This window comes from Cydia fagiglandana, chromosome 19, assembly GCF_963556715.1.
Source record: "Cydia fagiglandana chromosome 19, ilCydFagi1.1, whole genome shotgun sequence".
In the NCBI taxonomy this organism is placed as follows: domain Eukaryota; kingdom Metazoa; phylum Arthropoda; class Insecta; order Lepidoptera; family Tortricidae; genus Cydia; species Cydia fagiglandana.
The window spans coordinates 7,644,817-7,663,781 of record NC_085950.1 but is presented as its reverse complement, the minus strand read 5'-3'; the positions used below and the strand labels follow the sequence as shown (position 1 = coordinate 7,663,781).

At 39.4% G+C, this 18,965-nt stretch overlaps 2 protein-coding genes across 2 annotated transcripts in view; one reads left to right on the top strand and one right to left on the bottom strand.

Moving 5' to 3' along the window:
• Window positions 1–68: 68 nt before the first annotated feature.
• On the top strand, window positions 69–3,462 carry LOC134673725 (uncharacterized). The gene has a single exon (XM_063531723.1). The coding sequence runs from the start codon at window positions 1,631–1,633 to the stop codon at window positions 3,407–3,409; it is 1,779 nt and encodes a 592-aa protein (XP_063387793.1). The 5' UTR covers window positions 69–1,630; the 3' UTR covers window positions 3,410–3,462.
• A 6,672-nt stretch (window positions 3,463–10,134) lies between these two features.
• Window positions 10,135–18,965, bottom strand: part of LOC134674208 (DGAT1/2-independent enzyme synthesizing storage lipids) — a 36,156-nt gene continuing 27,325 nt past the window's right edge. Inside the window, exons 3-7 of the mRNA XM_063532266.1 lie at window positions 15,737–15,831; window positions 14,737–14,901; window positions 12,649–12,842; window positions 11,427–11,630; window positions 10,135–10,290 (exon numbers count right to left, since the gene is read on the bottom strand). Of these exons, the coding sequence (XP_063388336.1) occupies window positions 10,135–10,290; window positions 11,427–11,630; window positions 12,649–12,842; window positions 14,737–14,901; window positions 15,737–15,831 (814 nt within the window). The remainder of the gene's footprint in view (window positions 10,291–11,426; window positions 11,631–12,648; window positions 12,843–14,736; window positions 14,902–15,736; window positions 15,832–18,965) is intronic.

The window sequence follows — 18,965 nt, the reverse complement described above, 5'->3', positions numbered from 1 at the left end:
ATTATAATTAAACAAACACTAAACACATACTTAATATTATAATTTACAAAATTACTGCAACCGTGGTAAGCACATTGACAACCATGATCTATTTCTCAATGTGTTTACCACAGGGCTGCTGGGCGTATGAAGTCCGCAGCAAAATGTGATATACGGACAAAACTTATCCGCAATCATTTCTAGGACGCTGTTGGAGCTGGCGCGTACGCGTCGCACCAGGGACGCGGCTCGCAGGCGCATGGTAGCTTTAAAACACGACACATGCGCCTCCGCAAACATCCCTGACGCGCTGCAATATCGCGGTAGCCCCATCAGCGAGACAATTCTAAAAACCCCTAACACAATTAGGTTGCGTTGTTTCATCACAGAGTTCCTATGGCCACCTTCTGTCTCCATCATCAGATCAGCTCGATGGTACCATAATATTGCATTGTCATCCGATTTATACATGCATGCAAAATTTCAGCTCAATCGGAAACCAGGAAGTGGATCAAATTTAACTTGCAAGATTTGATTACAGACAGACAGACAACGGTCCGGAAATAAAAAGTCCACGCCGCGTCTTTGGATTTGATTTTTTTTGATATTTTACATTTAATATTTGCTTCGGGTTGGTGTTGTGAAAAATTTTGTGTTTCACTCGGGGGCAAATTTTGTTTAACACTTTGACTACCGAGAACCCGCCTGGTAGGCACTCGTAATGTTTGCTCAGATGCCGGACAACCCGCCCAGCGGGTTGTTTTGTACGCAGATATAGGAGCATTCCATGAAATTGTCTACCGTTGTCCCGTACAAACGCGAAGTTTCTGAAGATTTAAAGGTATAAGAGTTTCCTTTTCTATGACAAATGGTCAAAAATATGCACAGAAAAATAATCGCCTGCTTTAAATACCGAGAAAAAAGTCACAACACAGGAAATAAAATGCGTTTGTACGGGACAACCCGTGGAATGCTCCTATAGACGACCGGTTTCTGGGGTAGTGCGCCGTTTTTTGCCCGGTTGCGAAAGTGTCCCTCGTGCTTTGAAACCGTCGCAATGCTCAAGATTCCATTTTTCGGACCACTCACTACGATCGTGGTTCAATTTTGGAATGTTTCGCGTGCTCGGGTATCAATATTAGCAGGAGCGGTTAAATAACAACTTTGCCCCCTTGTAAAACAAACAGCAGAACTATTATCTCGCGTGTCCTTCGTCGTGGACGGGACAAAATAAGAAGAAATAGTTGATCCACCCAAATAAATTTCTAATTTGTACCTTGACTTCACGGTAATTCTAGTAGGTAGTGTACATACCTATGTCAATATGTCTACAATAATAATAAAGGTACCTATTTACAGGTAGGACAGACTAAAGGAAAAATCAAAGCCATTCATGTCACATTACTTTTGAATGAGCCGTGTTAATAGTTTAAATTAAAGCGATCATTAATTATTACCATTAATATGAATCTGATTACATTTTCCACTAAAAGGCTGATGATTAATGTAATGTTTTCATAATGGAATCAAAGTCGCGTCGAAGGCATTGTGTTCAAGTCAAACGAATGGTACCTGTCTAATAGGTCTAACAATTACTAGTGCGACTTGCAACAAGAAGTAGCGTGTCAGACAAAATACCTGTAACGTAACAATGGGAAAGTATCATCGGTGCTGCATTTTCCTTTTACTAGTGACGTTTTGCGATGGTACGAAGCTTTATGAACAAAACGATAACACCGAGCTGCACAAATGTATTACCATGATATTACGGCGAATAGAACTCGGAAATGCATCGGATATTACCGTAATCAATCTGGACGTGGAGCTGGTTCAGGCGCTGCACTCCCTGCTGCCGCGCCCGGTGAGGTTCGTCTCCAGAACATTCTACTGGCCGAACGGTACTGTGTTCAACGACGTCTATATCATTCAGTGCGAGGACATTTCCGTATTCACACAGGGAATGGACTCCGTTAGACGAGACCCTTTTTGGAATCCGCGAGCGAAATTCATAATCATCATCCATAATCTCGAAGATTACCTTCAAGAGGTATCAGAGTTTCTTATACATAATCATATTTACAACGTCGCTCTTATTGGTTACTCGGGCGATCAAAATGTAACGATTTATTCATTTGGTCACCAACGAGACGAATGTGACAGACCTATAACTCCTTGTTTGAAAATTCAGAACAAAGACATCGACAGAATATTAACGTCGGACAGAAAACCCGATCTACGAGGCTGTCGTGTTAAATTTGTGACGCACAACTATTGGCCTTTTGTGTCATTTGAAGGAAAGCCTGCTATTGACAATTATTTGTTAACATTATTTCGTCAGTACGAAGGTATCACTGTCGAACTTGAAAATTTTGGAATAATTGTAACTCTTGGTGAACGTTTGAGTAACTTTACGTACACGGGCATGTTACACGAGATAGAAACATACCAAGTGGAAGGAGCTATAGGCGGTTACTCACTAACTTTCGGTCGAATGTCAAACTTGGATTTCATAGACCCTTACATGGTTAATCGTTTCAATATTGTAATACGTCGATCAGAACTGCTCAGTATGTGGTCGGCTGTTCTCAAACAATTCGGAGTACAAACGGCGTGGACTATTTTTGCAATATTCTGTGTCCTTTGTGTAATAGTTACTTTCATAGGAATATTTAAAAAACAAGTGAGGGATACGAGTCGCGATATCCTCATCGTATGGGGTTATTTTCTCAATAACATAAGACAGGAGAAAATTAAATCAAGAGTAGCTTATAGAATGCTGGTACTTAATATACTTCTGTACGTATTTATAATCTCATGCGCTATTCAAGCATCCTTGCTGGGCTTCACAACGCATCCCATTCGAGGTTACCAGCCCAACACCGTCGAAGAAGTCATGTCAAACTACGAATTTATCATGAGCCCCGCTATGTACACTCACTTACAAAGAAATCCAGTTATCGACTTATCGAACGTCAACTCAACCTGCTGCAACACGACTTTAAACTGTTTGATGAAGGTTATGACGAATGCTGATCAGAATCTGTTTACTATAACATCGAACATTTATCACGCGAGTAACATCTGGAAGTTCGCTGATGCGTATGGCGACCTGAAGATCCATACATTAAGAGAACCGCTTGGAACGATTCTGCAGACTATGTACCTTCGGCGAGGGTCGCCTCTAACGGCACGCTTCAACAGGCTGCTTCTAAGGATCCGTTCAGCAGGTTTGATCGATAGGTTTGTGAGTAGACTCCATTACGCCGAACGGGTGAAGTACAAATTCAACGCGCGTGGACACAGAAAGCCTCAAACATTGCACGGGCTGAGAGGGGTGTTCATGGTTTTCATTTATGGGTGCTGTATATCTGTTATTACGTTTGTTATTGAATATTTGTCGTCGATAATTTTCGTTGTTTGCTATATTTAATCAAGTAACAAGATGGAAAGGTGTAGTAATGTAGTGCTAAAGGACATGAAGGAAGTTCAAGTTATCCGAGGACGATGTCGTGACCCCACAACCATGTGGGATAGATAGCTATAGTCTGTATCTTTAATATTTAAAAAAAAGTAAACAAAATCTACCCTCAAATGGCTTCTTAAGCCAGTTGAGGGTAGATTTTGTTTGTGAAAACATTACATGATCAAATAATGTATTATAGGTTAAAGTTTAAAAAACATTTAGGAGTAAAAAAAAAGTGCATTTTTGTTATTAAATATTTTATAATACAAAAAATAAGATATAAGTTTTTACTAACAACAAAAGTACGGTTTTTATACATCAACTTGATATTGGTTATGGCAGTAAAAATACTCATTTACTGTGTCAATGAACTGATTTAGCTTATAAAAAAAACCGGGCAAGTGCGAGTCGGACTTCCGTACCATAAAGCAAAAAAAAAAACGGAAAAAAGAAAACGGTCACCCATCCAAGTACTGACCACGCCCGACGTTGCTTAACTTTGGTCAAAAATCACGTTTGCTGTATGGGAGCCCCACTTAAATCTTTATTTTATCCTGTTTTTAGTATTTGTTGTTATAGCGGCAACAGAAATACATCATCTTGAAAATTTCAACTGTCTAGCTATCACGGTTCGTGAGATACAGCCTGGTGACAGACAGACGGACGGACGGACAGCGAAGTCTTAGTAATAGGGTCCCGTTTTACCCTTTGGGTACGGAACCCTAAAAAACTACCTACAAAAATATTGTGACGTAATAATTTAAAAAACTAAATGTATCTGATATGTCCAAACATTTTGAACAATGTTCTTACATGGTCCTAATCTTCTAAAATAATTATAAAGGAATGAATATTCAGTCCTCATATGGAATATATCCAAAAATGCAACTAAAGGCGCAATTACATTAGTCAGGTTCAGTCAATATAAATAAAGGCCTCTACTCACCTGGCAACAAATTGCATGCGATCTTAAGGGGTATCCAGACGGGACTGACGAAATCAGTCGATTTGTTCAGGAAAATAATTGGTCAATCTCATCTAGCGTCCACACGTACACAAATTTAATCACCAATTTGCATTCTGCTATGAAAATTTGCATTTTTGTGTCCGCACCTGCTGATGTGATCGGGGAATCAAATTGGTAGTTGTGTCCGCACGGCCCTGTTCGATCGGAGAATTTCATCAGATTGGCGAAATATTGTCTCGTCTGGATACAACTTTAGGGTGGTCTCCAGCTCCACCTATCCAACTTCTTTGTCCTATGTGTATTGCATCTCATATTTTGTTTATGAGAGAGTGAGACGCACTGACATTGAACAAAGAAATTGGACAGGTGGAATACCACCCGCGATACATTGCCGGCTATGTAGGTTAAACGAATTTAATCGATCAAAAGACGCAATGGCCTCCCGAGTTCCTTAAAAAGGTCAATATCAGATGGAATTTTGAACTATAATGGTATAGTCTGTCGATTTGTAACAGGCCCCGAAGTGCTAATCCTATGTCTATTGTAAAGTAAAACCGCACGTGCTACTTACCTGCAAGAAAGGGTCTTAATTATTCTAATTGGCACATGAGTGCGGGATAGTCCAACGCTCAAAAAACCAGTGTAAGCGCGCTCTCCGATTAAACGCGCCTTTGTTACGCATCTCGATGACACATTTTAGTCTGGTTTAACTCGCCAGCACTGGTTTCTTTTTAAAAATAAAGAATGTCTCCTTTAAGTAAAATGAGCCAGCTTAAGGATTTAAGGTGGTTTCCCTCCAGGGCCCGACTTATCTTTCGACATTATATAAAAGAAGGTTCTAAGTTTAAAACTGCTAAAGTGACTCTAGGACACAAAAATCGCATGCGATTTGCTGCAAGGTCTGTAGAGTCCTTAATAGTGAAGAACGACTTTATTAATTTATGTCAAATCGCCATAGTCTAGTGTAATAGCGCCATAAACTCCATATTCTCTAAAGTCCGTTTTTTTAGCATTAGAAAAAGACTACGCGATCCTGAAGTGTCTATTCATTGAAAAACGCTTTTTAAAAATCAATGACTATTACTTATGAAAGCAATACAATGTAAATAATCGTATATGATTCATAATTGTTACATATATGCCTGACTTATTTTTCAAATGTGTTTTTCAATAAATAGACACGTCAAGATTGTTTACCTTTTTTCTAATGCTAAAAAAACTAACTATATACATTTACGCTGACATTGTCATACATCTATATTTGTACCTATTTTTCTTACATATTTTACATACATAGTTAAATATGAACCTATATTGTATTAAGTAGCTATTTTGCGTATATATGAATAGTTGGGGGCTAAACGACATACACATAGGCACTATAATATTACATATATAAATAAAGTACTAATCATAAGATGACCCTATACAAATGTAGGGACCTATTTAAGTAGCATTATAAAAATATTAGCTGATAATAGTGATAATATTACGAGTTTAATATGGAAGAAATGTAACATTATCATTACTGTTTTATTTAAAATAGGTACCTAGAGTAAGTAATTTTTTTAAAGACCTGTGCACACCGGATGCGTGAGCTAGTAGACGCTGTAATATACAGATCATTATGAGAGACGGCACACCGCTTGCGTTACGCGTGCGTGCTCCAATATTTTTGCGCGCGCAAACGCAGCCGGTGTGCACTGGCCTTTAATCACTCATTGCCCGCTATGCGGTTCCATTTTTCCAGGACTTGGCACTGAAAGTGCTATTATATCATAACTCTACTGTTTCTTATACAATCAGTTGTCAATAATATTAAAATATAAAATTTTACGCTATATTTGCACTTTTCATGTGTTAATGTATGGGTACATTAACCTCCCAAGGCCCAGCAATACGAATAAAAAAAATTCAAGTTTGCTAGGGAAATTCAAACCTATAGTGCTGGAAATAGAGTAGATTTTGTTTTGTTTGAAAATTGAACTAAGTAAACAAAACAAACGCAACTCTGTTCCAATAGGGAGTATTACTGCAATGTTCTGCCGCCAGAGTGCAGCACTAGTGTACGTAGTAAACCATAGAGTAACTTATACATACTAGGCCTTAAACAGTTTTTTAACAAGTATTCACTATGATATTGAATCAATATGCATCAATATTATTGATGCATCAAGGCGATTTATTTACAGGTCGCCTACCGCGAAAAGCAAAAATTTAAATTTCGTTATCTGCCTCTCTATCGATCGAATAGGCAAGATTGATAGAGAGCCAGAAACGGAACTTTCGATTTTCGCGATAGGCCACCTGTAAATAAACCGTCTATACCTTGTACCCTGTCTTTGCGCTAGTGACGCCCTCTACGCAGAGTTTTTCGTATATTCCCTATTGAAAATGTTTTAAATTTCATGAAACTGAATAATTAGGTGCCATAGCCAGGACCGGGAGCCTTATAGGAGTAAATAACTACAACTATATATAACCTCTAGCCGCCCAGAGACCTATAAAAAGGTCTCTTGTCACATTCTAATTTGGACTTTGTGTTGACAAAATAAAATTTCATTTTGCTTGGCAAGGTTCGACGTATGGGCGGCTAGAGGTTAACATAAGACTCATTTACACGTATATGTACTATTCTTAACTTAGGCAAATCTACCTGAATACATCATCATTCATTCTAAGCCTCTCCTACAAGAAGCTAAAAAATCTCGAAAATATACACACACAAAACTTATTTATACATTTTGACGAAAAACATTTCATCTATGAGACGATTTTTAATTTTGTTTTCGTTAGATTTTGATAAAATTTGGAGGATAAATAAGTTTTCTCTATTTTTTGTTTATATTGGGGACATCTTACACAGATCAACCTAAGCATAGCTTGTACTATGGGTACTAGGCGACGATATAAACGTACTTATATACATAGAAAACACCCATGACTCAGGAACAAATATCTGTGTTCATCACACAAATAAATGCCTTTACCGGGATTCGAACCCAAGACCATCGGCTCCGCAGGCAGGGTCACTACCCACTAAGCCAGACCGGTCGTCAAGGTAAGTACAGTCAAGGGTTAAAATATGGGTCCATACAACTTACTCAAAAATATGTCCCATAGTTCTTAATTCACTGACATAAGACCTATGAGAAAATCTTCCTCTGAGTTACGGAGAACGTATGTAATTTTCGGAACCCAACGGAAAATTGTATATATTTATTTGAAACAAGTTGTGTTTCGAAGTTATTGGGCCAAACCGAATATTATCTAAATCTAACGAAAAAAATCGATTAAAAATCGGTCTTACGGCTAGTCTGTCTACGTATATCTACAAAATATACACTTATTTAAGAGCACACACATATACCGAGACGCATGTAGGTATTGAAATATCTAACATTTTAATTTATTGAACCAATTACAGTCTGTCTCTTTAGGTATTTAAATAAAAGTAAACAAACAATTTGTACATTTTCGGGTAGTTATAACATTTATTGGTTAACCGACCAAATACAAAACCACGGATCTGTCACTGAACGACCTGACTTTAACCTACATTATTTGATCGTGTAACCTACCCTACCCTCCCCTCCCCTACCCTGAACTGGCTTAAGGAGCCATTTGAGGGTAGATTTAGTTTACTTTTATTTAAATACCTAAAGATAATAGAGTATAAATAACTCCATAAAAATAATAGGATATGTCTCTGTTCATTTTTTAACGGATGTAAAATTATTCAAATGACAAGTTTTGGACCACTTTTGGGTGGTTTTACAGTACTATCAAAATGGGGTAACCTATGTTAAATTTAAATATATGTATAAATAAATATTTGGGACCAATCTTACGCAGATCGACCTAGCCTCATACTAAGCGAAAAGCAAAGCATATGCTACGGGCACTAGGTGATGATAAACATATATAGATAAAGTGATTAATATATAAATAAATGATCTCATCGGGATTTGAACCTGAGACCTTCTGCGTTGTAGGTACTACCGAAGGCCGTTTACTATGTATATTTATTTATGAGAGAAGGTAGGCAAAATATTTGCTGCAAAATTTCATGACCTGATCTGTATGACCTGTATTTAGATGATGCGAGAACTCGCATGCGAGTTTCATTATATTGCGGGTTTCGATCGGTCGTTTGAATCGGACGTAACCAACAGATCATAATTGCATGCGAGTTTGCGTGTCTTCTAAGGCCCACTTGCATCATTCTACTAATCCGGGGCAGTGGCGGATTTGCAGTCTTTGCCGCCCTAGGCCCCAAGCCTTGTAGCCGCCCCTTTCTCAGCATCAGCACCCATAATATTGACTACATTTAGATCAGGCAACGGAAAGATATATTATAGAGGGAAATGCTTGGGTCACATTTTTTACTTAGTAACTTTTTTGGACTCGTTAGGAGGTGAACATATCAAAAGTTGGGGGGTTTGGTTTGAAGGTCACATTTTTCGGTTTTTCGCTTATTATATCTTAGAAACTATACGTCCTTTTGACATGATCATAGGAACATCATAGGTTTTATGAAAAAAATAAGCAAATACTTATTCATTTTAAGTGACAGTTTTACCAATAACATTGACTTTCATGTACCTACAAAAACATTAAAAAACTATTTTCTTGAATAACTGCTAAACTATTTATCCTAATATTATAAAAAAAAATCTGAGATTCTTACAATGAGCTCTTTGATTTGATATGTAACACGATATAGTTTGAAAAACTTTATTTTTAAATTTTCTCATTTACCCCCCAAAATATGGAGGCTATATTTAAAATTCATTTTCATCACACTCGCTCAGTAAATGTGGAATTGCACGTAGGCGTAGCGGGAGTTATAGAAAATTCGTTTTCCCTAGGGAGTTATGAAGTTTCTAGTGCCATAATTAACAGTTTTTTGTCTTTAAACTTATTTTTTGTATCGCAAGTGTGATGAAAAACATTGTGTGTATCTCGGGGCGTAATAATATTGCAAACTCGAGCCTATAAATCGCTCCGGCAAGCCGTCGCGATTTAACTTACTCTTGTTTGCAATATTCAACTTACGCTCCATGCTGTACAACACTATTATTTACGTTACACGTCCATCTTTGGGTCACAACCTTACATATGTGTGCCAAATTTCAACTTAATTGGTCCGGCAGTTTCGGAGACCTCTCTCTTCCCCTGGCTCAAGGGCTACGGCCGGGGACTTTTGATATGTTCACCTCCTAGATAGTTCAAATAAAAATAGGTACAAAGTCAAAAATTGTGTTGCAAGCATTTCCCTCTATAGGTACTTTTTTGAGAATTTGTTGCCTGGTCTAATTTTGAGTTATATTTTTTTTTCATCAGCGACTTTTTTGTCACAATTTGCCGCCCCTAATATCTTGCCGCCCTAGGCCCGGGCCTACTGTGCCTTATGGGAAATCCGCCACTGATCCGGGGTTAATGGGTTGAGCCCGGAGTTACCACGGTCACCACTATAATTTGACACCGTGTTGTCGGTTAAATCGCTTAACCTTCGGTCAGGGGGATGGTGCAGGTGGGCCTAAATCGGCCTCAAAGAGAAATATCTAATGAAATTTTAACGTCATTTTTAAAGTCAACTAATAATCCCTCGTTTTCCGAATTTAGAATTCATTTTTAAAAATCTTGAAGATTTTTTAGTCTGAGATTTGAGGGGTTATCCCAGTGTGCTCTACTAAATATAAACCTAAGTAGCCTACCGATCTTATGAGACTTTAGTTTTGGCGTCCTCGTGCGGGGCGGGGCCGCGGGGCGCCGGCCGGGGCTTGGGCAGCGCCACCACGCGCTCCGTCAGCGCGCGCAGGATGTTGCCCGGGACCGTTTGATGCTCTTCTACTAGCTCCTCTATGGCTTTTGATACCTGTCATAAATAAATAAATATCTAGGAACATCTTACACAGATCAAACTAGCCCCAAACTAAGCAAAGCTTGGACTATGACTGCTAAGCGACAACGTACATATTTGTAACGTTCCACGAAAAAGGTACCTTCTGGCGCCTGGCGCTTACGTCGCATAGCGCCGCAATAATATTGGAGCGGCGTTAATAATAGCGCAAGCGCCAACCGCCATAAGGTATCTTTAACCGTGGAACGTCACATTTATATATATAAATACATACCTACATACTTATATATACCTAGAAAACACCCATGACTCGGGAACAAATATTTATGTTCATCGGACAAATAAATGCCCTTCCCGGAATTCGAACCCGGGACCGTCGGCTTCACAGGCAGAATCACTACCCACTAAGCCAGACCGGTCGTCGATATGAATTATATATAGTAAAAATTATATATGTATTTTAATCTATAACAGCCTCATACTTGAGCCAAGTGCTTAGGCATCAGTCTGTGGGATCGTACTAGATCGGCTTCCCCAAGTGTGTGACCAACTTCACAGGGAAGCCTCCGTACACGGGTGCGAGAGGGACGCGTGTACACGTTATACGTGACTCACCTTCTTAGCTAACTGCTCCGGCGTCAGACTGGGGTCGTACTCGATCGGCTTCCCCAAGTGTGTGACCAACTTCACAGGGAAGCCTCTGTACACGGGTGCGAGAGGGACGCGTGTACACGTTATACGTGACTCACCTTCTTAGCTAACTGCTCCGGCGTCAGACTGGGGTCGTACTCGATCGGCTTCCCCAAGTGTGTGACCAACTTCACAGGGAAGCCCCCGTACACGGGTGCGAGAGGGACGCGTGTACACGTTATACGTGTCTCACCTTCTTAGCTAACTGCTCCGGCGTCAGACTGGGGTCGTACTCGATCGGCTTCCCCAAGTGCGTGACCAACTTCACAGGGAAGCCTCCGTACACGGGTGCGAGAGGGACGCGTGTACACGTTATACGTGTCTCACCTTCTTAGCTAACTGCTCCGGCGTCAGACTGGGGTCGTACTCGATCGGCTTCCCCAAGTGCGTGACCAACTTCACAGAGAAGCCTCCGTACACGGGTGCGAGAGGGACGCGTGTACACGTTATACGTGTCTCACCTTCTTAGCTAACTGCTCCGGCGTCAGACTGGGGTCGTACTCGATCGGCTTCCCCAAGTGCGTGACCAACTTCACAGGGAAGCCCCCGTACACGGGTGCGAGAGGGATGCGTGTAGCCGCGTACACGCGACGGCACGCGCCGCGCAGCCAGCCGACCGTGCGGAACGCCTCGCGGACGTTGCGGGTCACCATCGGGATTATTGGCTGGCAATTAAAAAAAGAAGTTAAGTAGGGTAATTCGCCATCGCCATTTTTAGTAACTGGCCGCCCTAAACTAAAATGAATTCTATTCACCTATAAACAGAATTCCTTTTAGTATAAGGTTTCAATAACTGGCCGGCCAGTAGTTCGTTTTTTTTTAGCATTAGAATTAAGGTAAACAATCTTGATGTGGCTTTTAATTAAAAAACACATTTTAAAAATAAGTTACGACAAATATGTAACAATTATGAATTTAATACGATCATTTATATTCTTCTGCTTTCATAAGTAATAGTTATTGATTTTTAAAAAGCGTTTTTTAATTACAAGACATGTCAAGATCGCTTACCTTCTTTCTAATGCTAAAAAAACCGGGCAAGTGCGAGTCGGACTCGCGCACGAAGGGTTCCGTACCATAATGCAAAAAAAAAACAAAAAAAAGCAAAAACAAAAACGGTCACCCATCCAAATACTGACCACTCCCGACGTTGCTTAACTTTGGTCAAAAATCACGTTTGTTGTATGGGAGCCCCATTTAAATCTTTATTTTATTCTGTTTTTAGTATTTGTTGTTATAGCGGCAACAGAAATACATAATCTGTGAAAATTTCAACTGTCTAGCTATCACGGTTCGTGAGATACAGCCTGGTGACAGACGGACGGACAGCGAAGTCTTAGTAATAGGGTCCCGTTTTACCCTTTGGGTACGGAACCCTAAAAACGAACTATAGTACCGATTGTGACAGTAGATATCTGGGAAATTTCTGTTTGTGGATTGCCAGTCATATTTAATCATCATATACTCGTATGTATCATTATACTCCAGGGTTTTGGGTACGGAAATGATCGTCCTTTTAAAAGAATAAAATCAAAATCAATTCTTCTTCATCCTTGCATTATTCCGGCATTTTGCCACGGCTCATGGGAGCTAATTTGGAATGAAAGAAGTTCTAAAATTAAAAATTCTGGGACTCAGGAGGATAAATCTGCTCAACACAATAAAGTTTTCTAGGATACTAACCACTTTAGCCTGTATAGCGACACGGGCAAAGCCAAGCCTATTCTTCCAATGTAACTTATAAGTGTGGTCCCCGAACTGCGCCTCGTACACTCCGCCGGGGGAGATGGCCAGCGGGGACCCCTTCTGCAGCACCGCCACACACTCGCCCACGGTGCCGGGGATCACGCAGAGACCTTCCAGAAGCGTTTTCCAGCCTTGAAAAGAAATTTGTTTTAGGTCAAAAACATGACAACATCGTAGCTTCTAGGAACCAAACTGTCGTGACGTTTGGCGAATATGTAGTTCTAGCCAGTTGAGAAATGCGACTAAATCCCGCTAGATGAAGCACAGAAATATTTTGGCAGTACCGGTACCGTTGTAATGAAGTTTGCTGGTATTCACTTACCACGTGTGCTTTCCATGTTCTATAACCTGTGTATGGGACACTCCTACTTACCTGAGCCTTTTATGCGAACCTTAGTTGTACCTATTGTCAAGGACAGAACAGGCGACGTATCGGATGTTTCAAATTATAGGCCGATTTCTTTAGCTACAGTTCTGGCAAAGGTACTGGACAGTTTACTGGACGCACGCCTCGAGATGCACCTTAAACTTCATGATGCGCAGTTTGGATTCAGAGCTGGTGAATCAACGGAAAGCGCAATATTATGTCTAAAACACACGGTTGCGCAATACACCGAGCGCAAAACACCCGTATACGCGTGCTTTTTAGACCTTTCCAAAGCTTTTGATCGTGTTGTATACGAGGTGCTATGGAAAAAGCTGGTGGATGCGGGTGTGCCCGAGGAGTGCGTTAGGTTGTTCCAGTATTGGTATGGAAACCAAATAAACCAGGTTAAATGGGCGGACGTGCTATCTAGCGAGTACAAGTTACAATGTGGTGTAAGACAAGGCGGATTGACGTCACCTAAATTATTTAACTTGTACGTTAACGAGCTGATCGTTGAGCTCAGCAGCATGCATGCCGGATGCCATATTAACGGTACCTGTGTTAATAATCTTAGTTACGCGGACGATATGGTGCTGCTGAGCCCTTCGATCGGAGCGTTGCGTGAGCTAGTCCGTACGTGTGAAAACTATGCTCAAGTGCATGGCTTACAGTACAACTGTAAGAAGAGTGAGGTAATGGTTTTTAAAACGGAACGAAATTTCCAGCCTTCCAATATTCCTCCTGTTGTACTGAATGGTTCTGAGCTGAGCATAGTTAAGCAGTTTAAGTATCTAGGGCACATCATCACTGAGACTTTGTCTGATGACCCTGACATTGAGAGAGAGCGCAGGGCGTTGGCTGTGAGAAGCAACATGCTGGCCCGTAGGTTTGCCCGTAGCACGCAGGAAGTTAAAATAACTCTTTTTAAAGCCTTTTGCCAGATTTTCTACACGGGTAGCCTATGGGCTAGATACACGCGACGAGCATACGACGCACTGCGTGTCCACTACAACAATGCTTTTAGAATGCTGATGGGACTGCCCCGTAGATGCAGCGCCTCAGGTATGTTCGTAGGCGCGCGCGTCGATGGGTTTCACGCCATAATGCGCAAAAAGTACGCGTCGATGCAGAGGCGATTGAGGGATAGTCACAACAGCATTCTAAGTCATTGCTGAAAGGATGTGTAGCTGTCATATACAGAAACGGTGGGTAGACAGTCTCAAGGGGTGTGTGTCGTATTGCAAATAGTTTTTCTGTGATTTTAAATATAAATTTTTATTATGTGTTTTAATTTTTAATTTGTTTCTGTGCCTAATTTATTAATTTTAAATGTGATTTTATTATAATTTTATTTTTATTTTTAGTATTTTAATTTAATTTAGCATTTATATTGTAATGGTGTTGTATGATTATTTATTATTGTGAGTCGAATGTATCAATGTATGGATCTTAGTTATCTGAAATAAATGTATTTTGATTTTTATTTTTATTTAATAATCTAATAGAGACGAAGCCCCGCTTTGCGGGCTTCTTTATACCATCGCGTTGCCCGTACCTAATAATTCCAAAAAAAAACTAATAAACCCCGATAGTAGTACTCATACTCATACTCCGCAATGCGGGCTTCCTTTTCTACCGGACTTCATTCTAGCACTCACCAGGTATCTTGAACATGAACCGATCAGCTACTGTGTGTATGTGCAATCTCTTGAACAGTAGCATGCGAGCGATGAAGTAATACATGTCGATGGGCAGCGCGCCGTGGTAGTAGATCACTAGGAACGGCCCGTTCGGGATGTTTTCGATGCCTTCGATCTCGTAACCTGGAGATTTTGAAAAGAAATTGTAATTTAAATACGAGAATATGAATAATGTGTATGTGTTTTAACGTACAATTATTTGTGTGTCAATTTCGTTAGCGTATTCCGGAACCCGAATTATTTTATCAATCGATCCAACTTTTAAATAAATAAATAAATATTATAGGACATTCTTACACAGATTGACAAAGTCCCACAGTAAGCTCAAGAAGGCTTGTGTTGTGGGTACTCAGACAACGATATATATATAATATACAAATACTTAAATACATAGAAAACACCCATGACTCAGGAACAAATATCTGTATCATCATACAAATAAATGCCCTTACTGGGATTCGAACCCAGGACCATCGGCTTCGCAGGCAGGGTCACTACCCACTAGGCCAGACCGGTCGTCGGTTTTATTGATAAAATAGAAGTATTTTACATGTCAACACATTATTTCCATCTAATAGGATCACACATTATGATTAAGTAGTGTTTTACATAGAATATCACATTTCACAGAATAATCGAGACATTCTCAATCAAAAAGTATCACTTTGTCGCTTACCATGACGAAATTTGCTTGTATCTTTATTTAACCTTTCATCTGTCTAAGCACTGATCAGTGCGCACGAATTAAAATCCTTTGTTAATTCGTATTGGTAATAGGTTTAAATTCGTTCCCACTGATCAGTGCTTAGACATACGAAGGGTTAACAAACCTGTCAGAGCGACAATGGTACCTTTTGACTGAGAACATCACAATCATATCAAGCTACCTACATTCTCTTATTTTGAACTTAGTTCTGACACGCTCCCGCGTGTTTAAATAATGTGATATGATGCTTACCATGCCACAGCCACCCGTGGGCATCCCATAGCGCGCAGACCGCGAGACTCGCCGCCTGCCGCCAGTCGTTCTGGACCCCGTCCACCACCCGCAACCTGGTTATAAACGGAGTTGTCAATTTTATGGAACAATCAGGTGCTACTTTACCGCCCTGGGGTGAGGACAAAACGTGCCTATGTCAAAAATGTAAAGAGCCATATGTACTGTAAAGTCTATTCCAATAGAATTTGCTAACTATGTAAACAAACAATGTAATTTTGTTTTATCACTGTTTCTCTTTGAATTTTCACACCACCTCATCAAATACCATTGAAATCATACACATATACACTATTGAAACGGTCCGTTCCGTAAAATACATAAATATGTAACTGTATCTTGGATATTTAATTAAAAGTTTAAAATGGTTTCATAAGTTAGGTTATTAGGACCTGATGGAATGGCGGTTTTGTTTCTTTTTAATTCTACAATTGTCTATGATGGGTAGTGTTGTGACTAAAGTTTGTAATATAAACCCGCTACACACTACCAAACCCACGCTCTGTACCTATCGCCACGATTATAAAATACATCAATACATCATTCTTAAGTACTAATTTGTCTTCTGATCGTGATTAAACAAATTAAGGATAAGTAACTACTTGTTTTTCACTTTTGGTATTTTATTATTCGATATGGTTTGACATTAGTAAAGTAGTAAGTAGGAGTCTTGCCCATCACTAGTAAATTGATCATTCAGAGACAATTTCAATATGGCAGTTTGTTTACATAGTTCGCAAGTTCTATTGAAATAGACTTTAAAACGTGGTACAATATACACGCGCGAAAAAGTAATTGGCAACTCGTGTCGATTTAAAACACTCCCTTCGGTCGTGTTTCAATTTAACGCCACTCGTTGCGAATTCCCTACTTTACGCACTTGTAAATCTGTTCTCTGACCCTACTGCACCTTAAACTTAGCGCAAAAGTGCATTATTTATAACTTTACGGTTAATAAATAACTGCATTCCCGTTGCCAAGGAGATTATGGGATAATACTGAGCAACTTTTACTACGCGACCAACCTCGAAATCGCGAAAAAAAATTACCCTCCCATAGAAAATGTACCAGCCAAAATGTATGAAACAGCCAAATTTTTCCCCGATTTCGGGGTTGGTCCCATAGTAAAAGTTGCTCAGTATAATCCGAAAACCTCCCTGGCAACGGGAATGCAGTTATTTTTTAGCCAACCTGTATAATCCGAATAAATAAAGACCAACGGCGCGATTCGGGAAATGAATTAGAGATGCACTAGATAAGATATAGTAAAGATATGTGACATTCCACGGCGAAAGGTACCATTACCCTGACTGAATATTGGAGCGGCGTTAATAATAAGCGTTAGCGCCAGCTGCTATAAGGTACCTTTTGTCGTGGAGCGTCACATATCTTTACTATTTCATATCTAGTGAATGTCTAACGGCGCGATATCTTAAAGTTCGAATCGCGCCGCAAGTCATTTCTCTTGATCACATTTATTTATTGTCTCCATGATTAATTCACCTACTTATCACCATATCTGTCACCTTTTGGTAGTTACTCCAATTTCCATAATGAATTTGACACGGACCTTTCTATCGGCAGACGTCCAAAGTCAAACCTGTGGACCGGCCTAGCGATAATGATGCTTAAAACAATGTAGTAGAGTTCATATAGCAATAACCCTGGCGCTATAGTAAAGTTAGTTTTAAAAGGTAGTATGTATGTATGGACGCGAAGGAGACTTAGGTTTGGACAGAATTGTGAGATACAGCCAATTATTTTTATCTTTGTTACCTTTAGGAAATCACTCTAGACGTGTTGACAACCCATGCTCTGATCATGTATAGTACGTGTTACTTAATATTCTTAAGAAAAACAAAGTTTTTATCTAATTAACGGTTTGTTTGGCCTGTTTCCTGATTTCTGAAAGATTTCTTTTTTTTTGGTGCGTTAGGGTAAGTATTCCGTTCAAAGTGTGTTCCCAGTGCAGGATTTGATCCTGAAAATATCGAGGGAACACGCAAATTATAAATAAGCCTATGATAATTTAGGTATTTCAAAGCATCATGTCATGAAGTAAAATTACTTAAGAAAACGATAAAATAAACAACGAAACACCTTAAGAGGAATCAAATTAAGATACATTGATTGAGTAAGATGCGTTAAATCTAAGACGAATTTAACAGGTAAACTAGGTGGCGCTGTACAGCTCCATACAATTTGCAGTAACTGGTTGTCAAAAGTTGACGTTTGATAATAGGCCCCGTGCATGAACTATAGGGGGCAGCATAGAAGCCTTCTGATTTTTGGCGCGAGGCATAAATGTGTCGTTTATGCTTCCGATGTAGCCCACAAGATGGCAGAACTTATGATGCACAAACAAACGTACCGACGAGAACGGTAGATGGTAATACATACTTGCTTTGGCAATGTACATGTGCACATATGGCGCAGTACAGCGCCATCTGTTTTGGATGTCAAACTAAGGGGCACATTTATTTCTTAGACTTGACATCTCTATTGCAATCATTTCTCTTTGGAGAAATGAAACATTGTATGATTGTATTTTATCAGTGTTTGAGCTTATTTTAATAACTGCACTGTACTCATAAATGATTTAATCAATTGTTGTGAAGGTGTTATTTTCCGTTAAAGATTAATTTAATTATGTTATTGTTTATGTTTTCATTATAATTTTAACTATCTGAGGTAAACTTAAGATTAAGCCGTTTCATTTATAAAGGTTTTTATCACGTTGTTTGGTAAGTATTTAATTTATTTACGGATACCTACCGGATTAATAATAAATTTGGAAATATTTATTGGCTGATTCAAAGTGAACTTTTAATTGGTTTTTCTTGTTGTATTTATGTTGATGTTTATATATTTTAACTTTAAACTTCGCAGGTTTAGAGTTACTAAAATTAAAATAATATACGAGTATAACAATTTTAGGGCGGTCGCACACGGCAGTACAGTCAACGGTAAAAATATGGGTGTACAAATCATTTCAAAAATATGTCCCATAACTCTTATGTCAGTGAAAGAAAAGAGAAAAGAACTATGGGACATATTTTTGAGTAGAGAGACTGTACGGTGTTTGTTAGTCAGAGAAATACTTAATAAAGAATAGCAGTAAGTATATAAATAGAGAATTATCTGGGAGACCGAGTTTTGCTCGGAAAACATATAAAAACTCGAAAATGCG

Coding starts and splice junctions, on each gene's coding strand:
- LOC134673725 (XM_063531723.1), top strand. CDS start 1,631: ATGGGAAAGTATCATCGGTGCTGCATTTTCCTTTTACTAGTGACGTTT.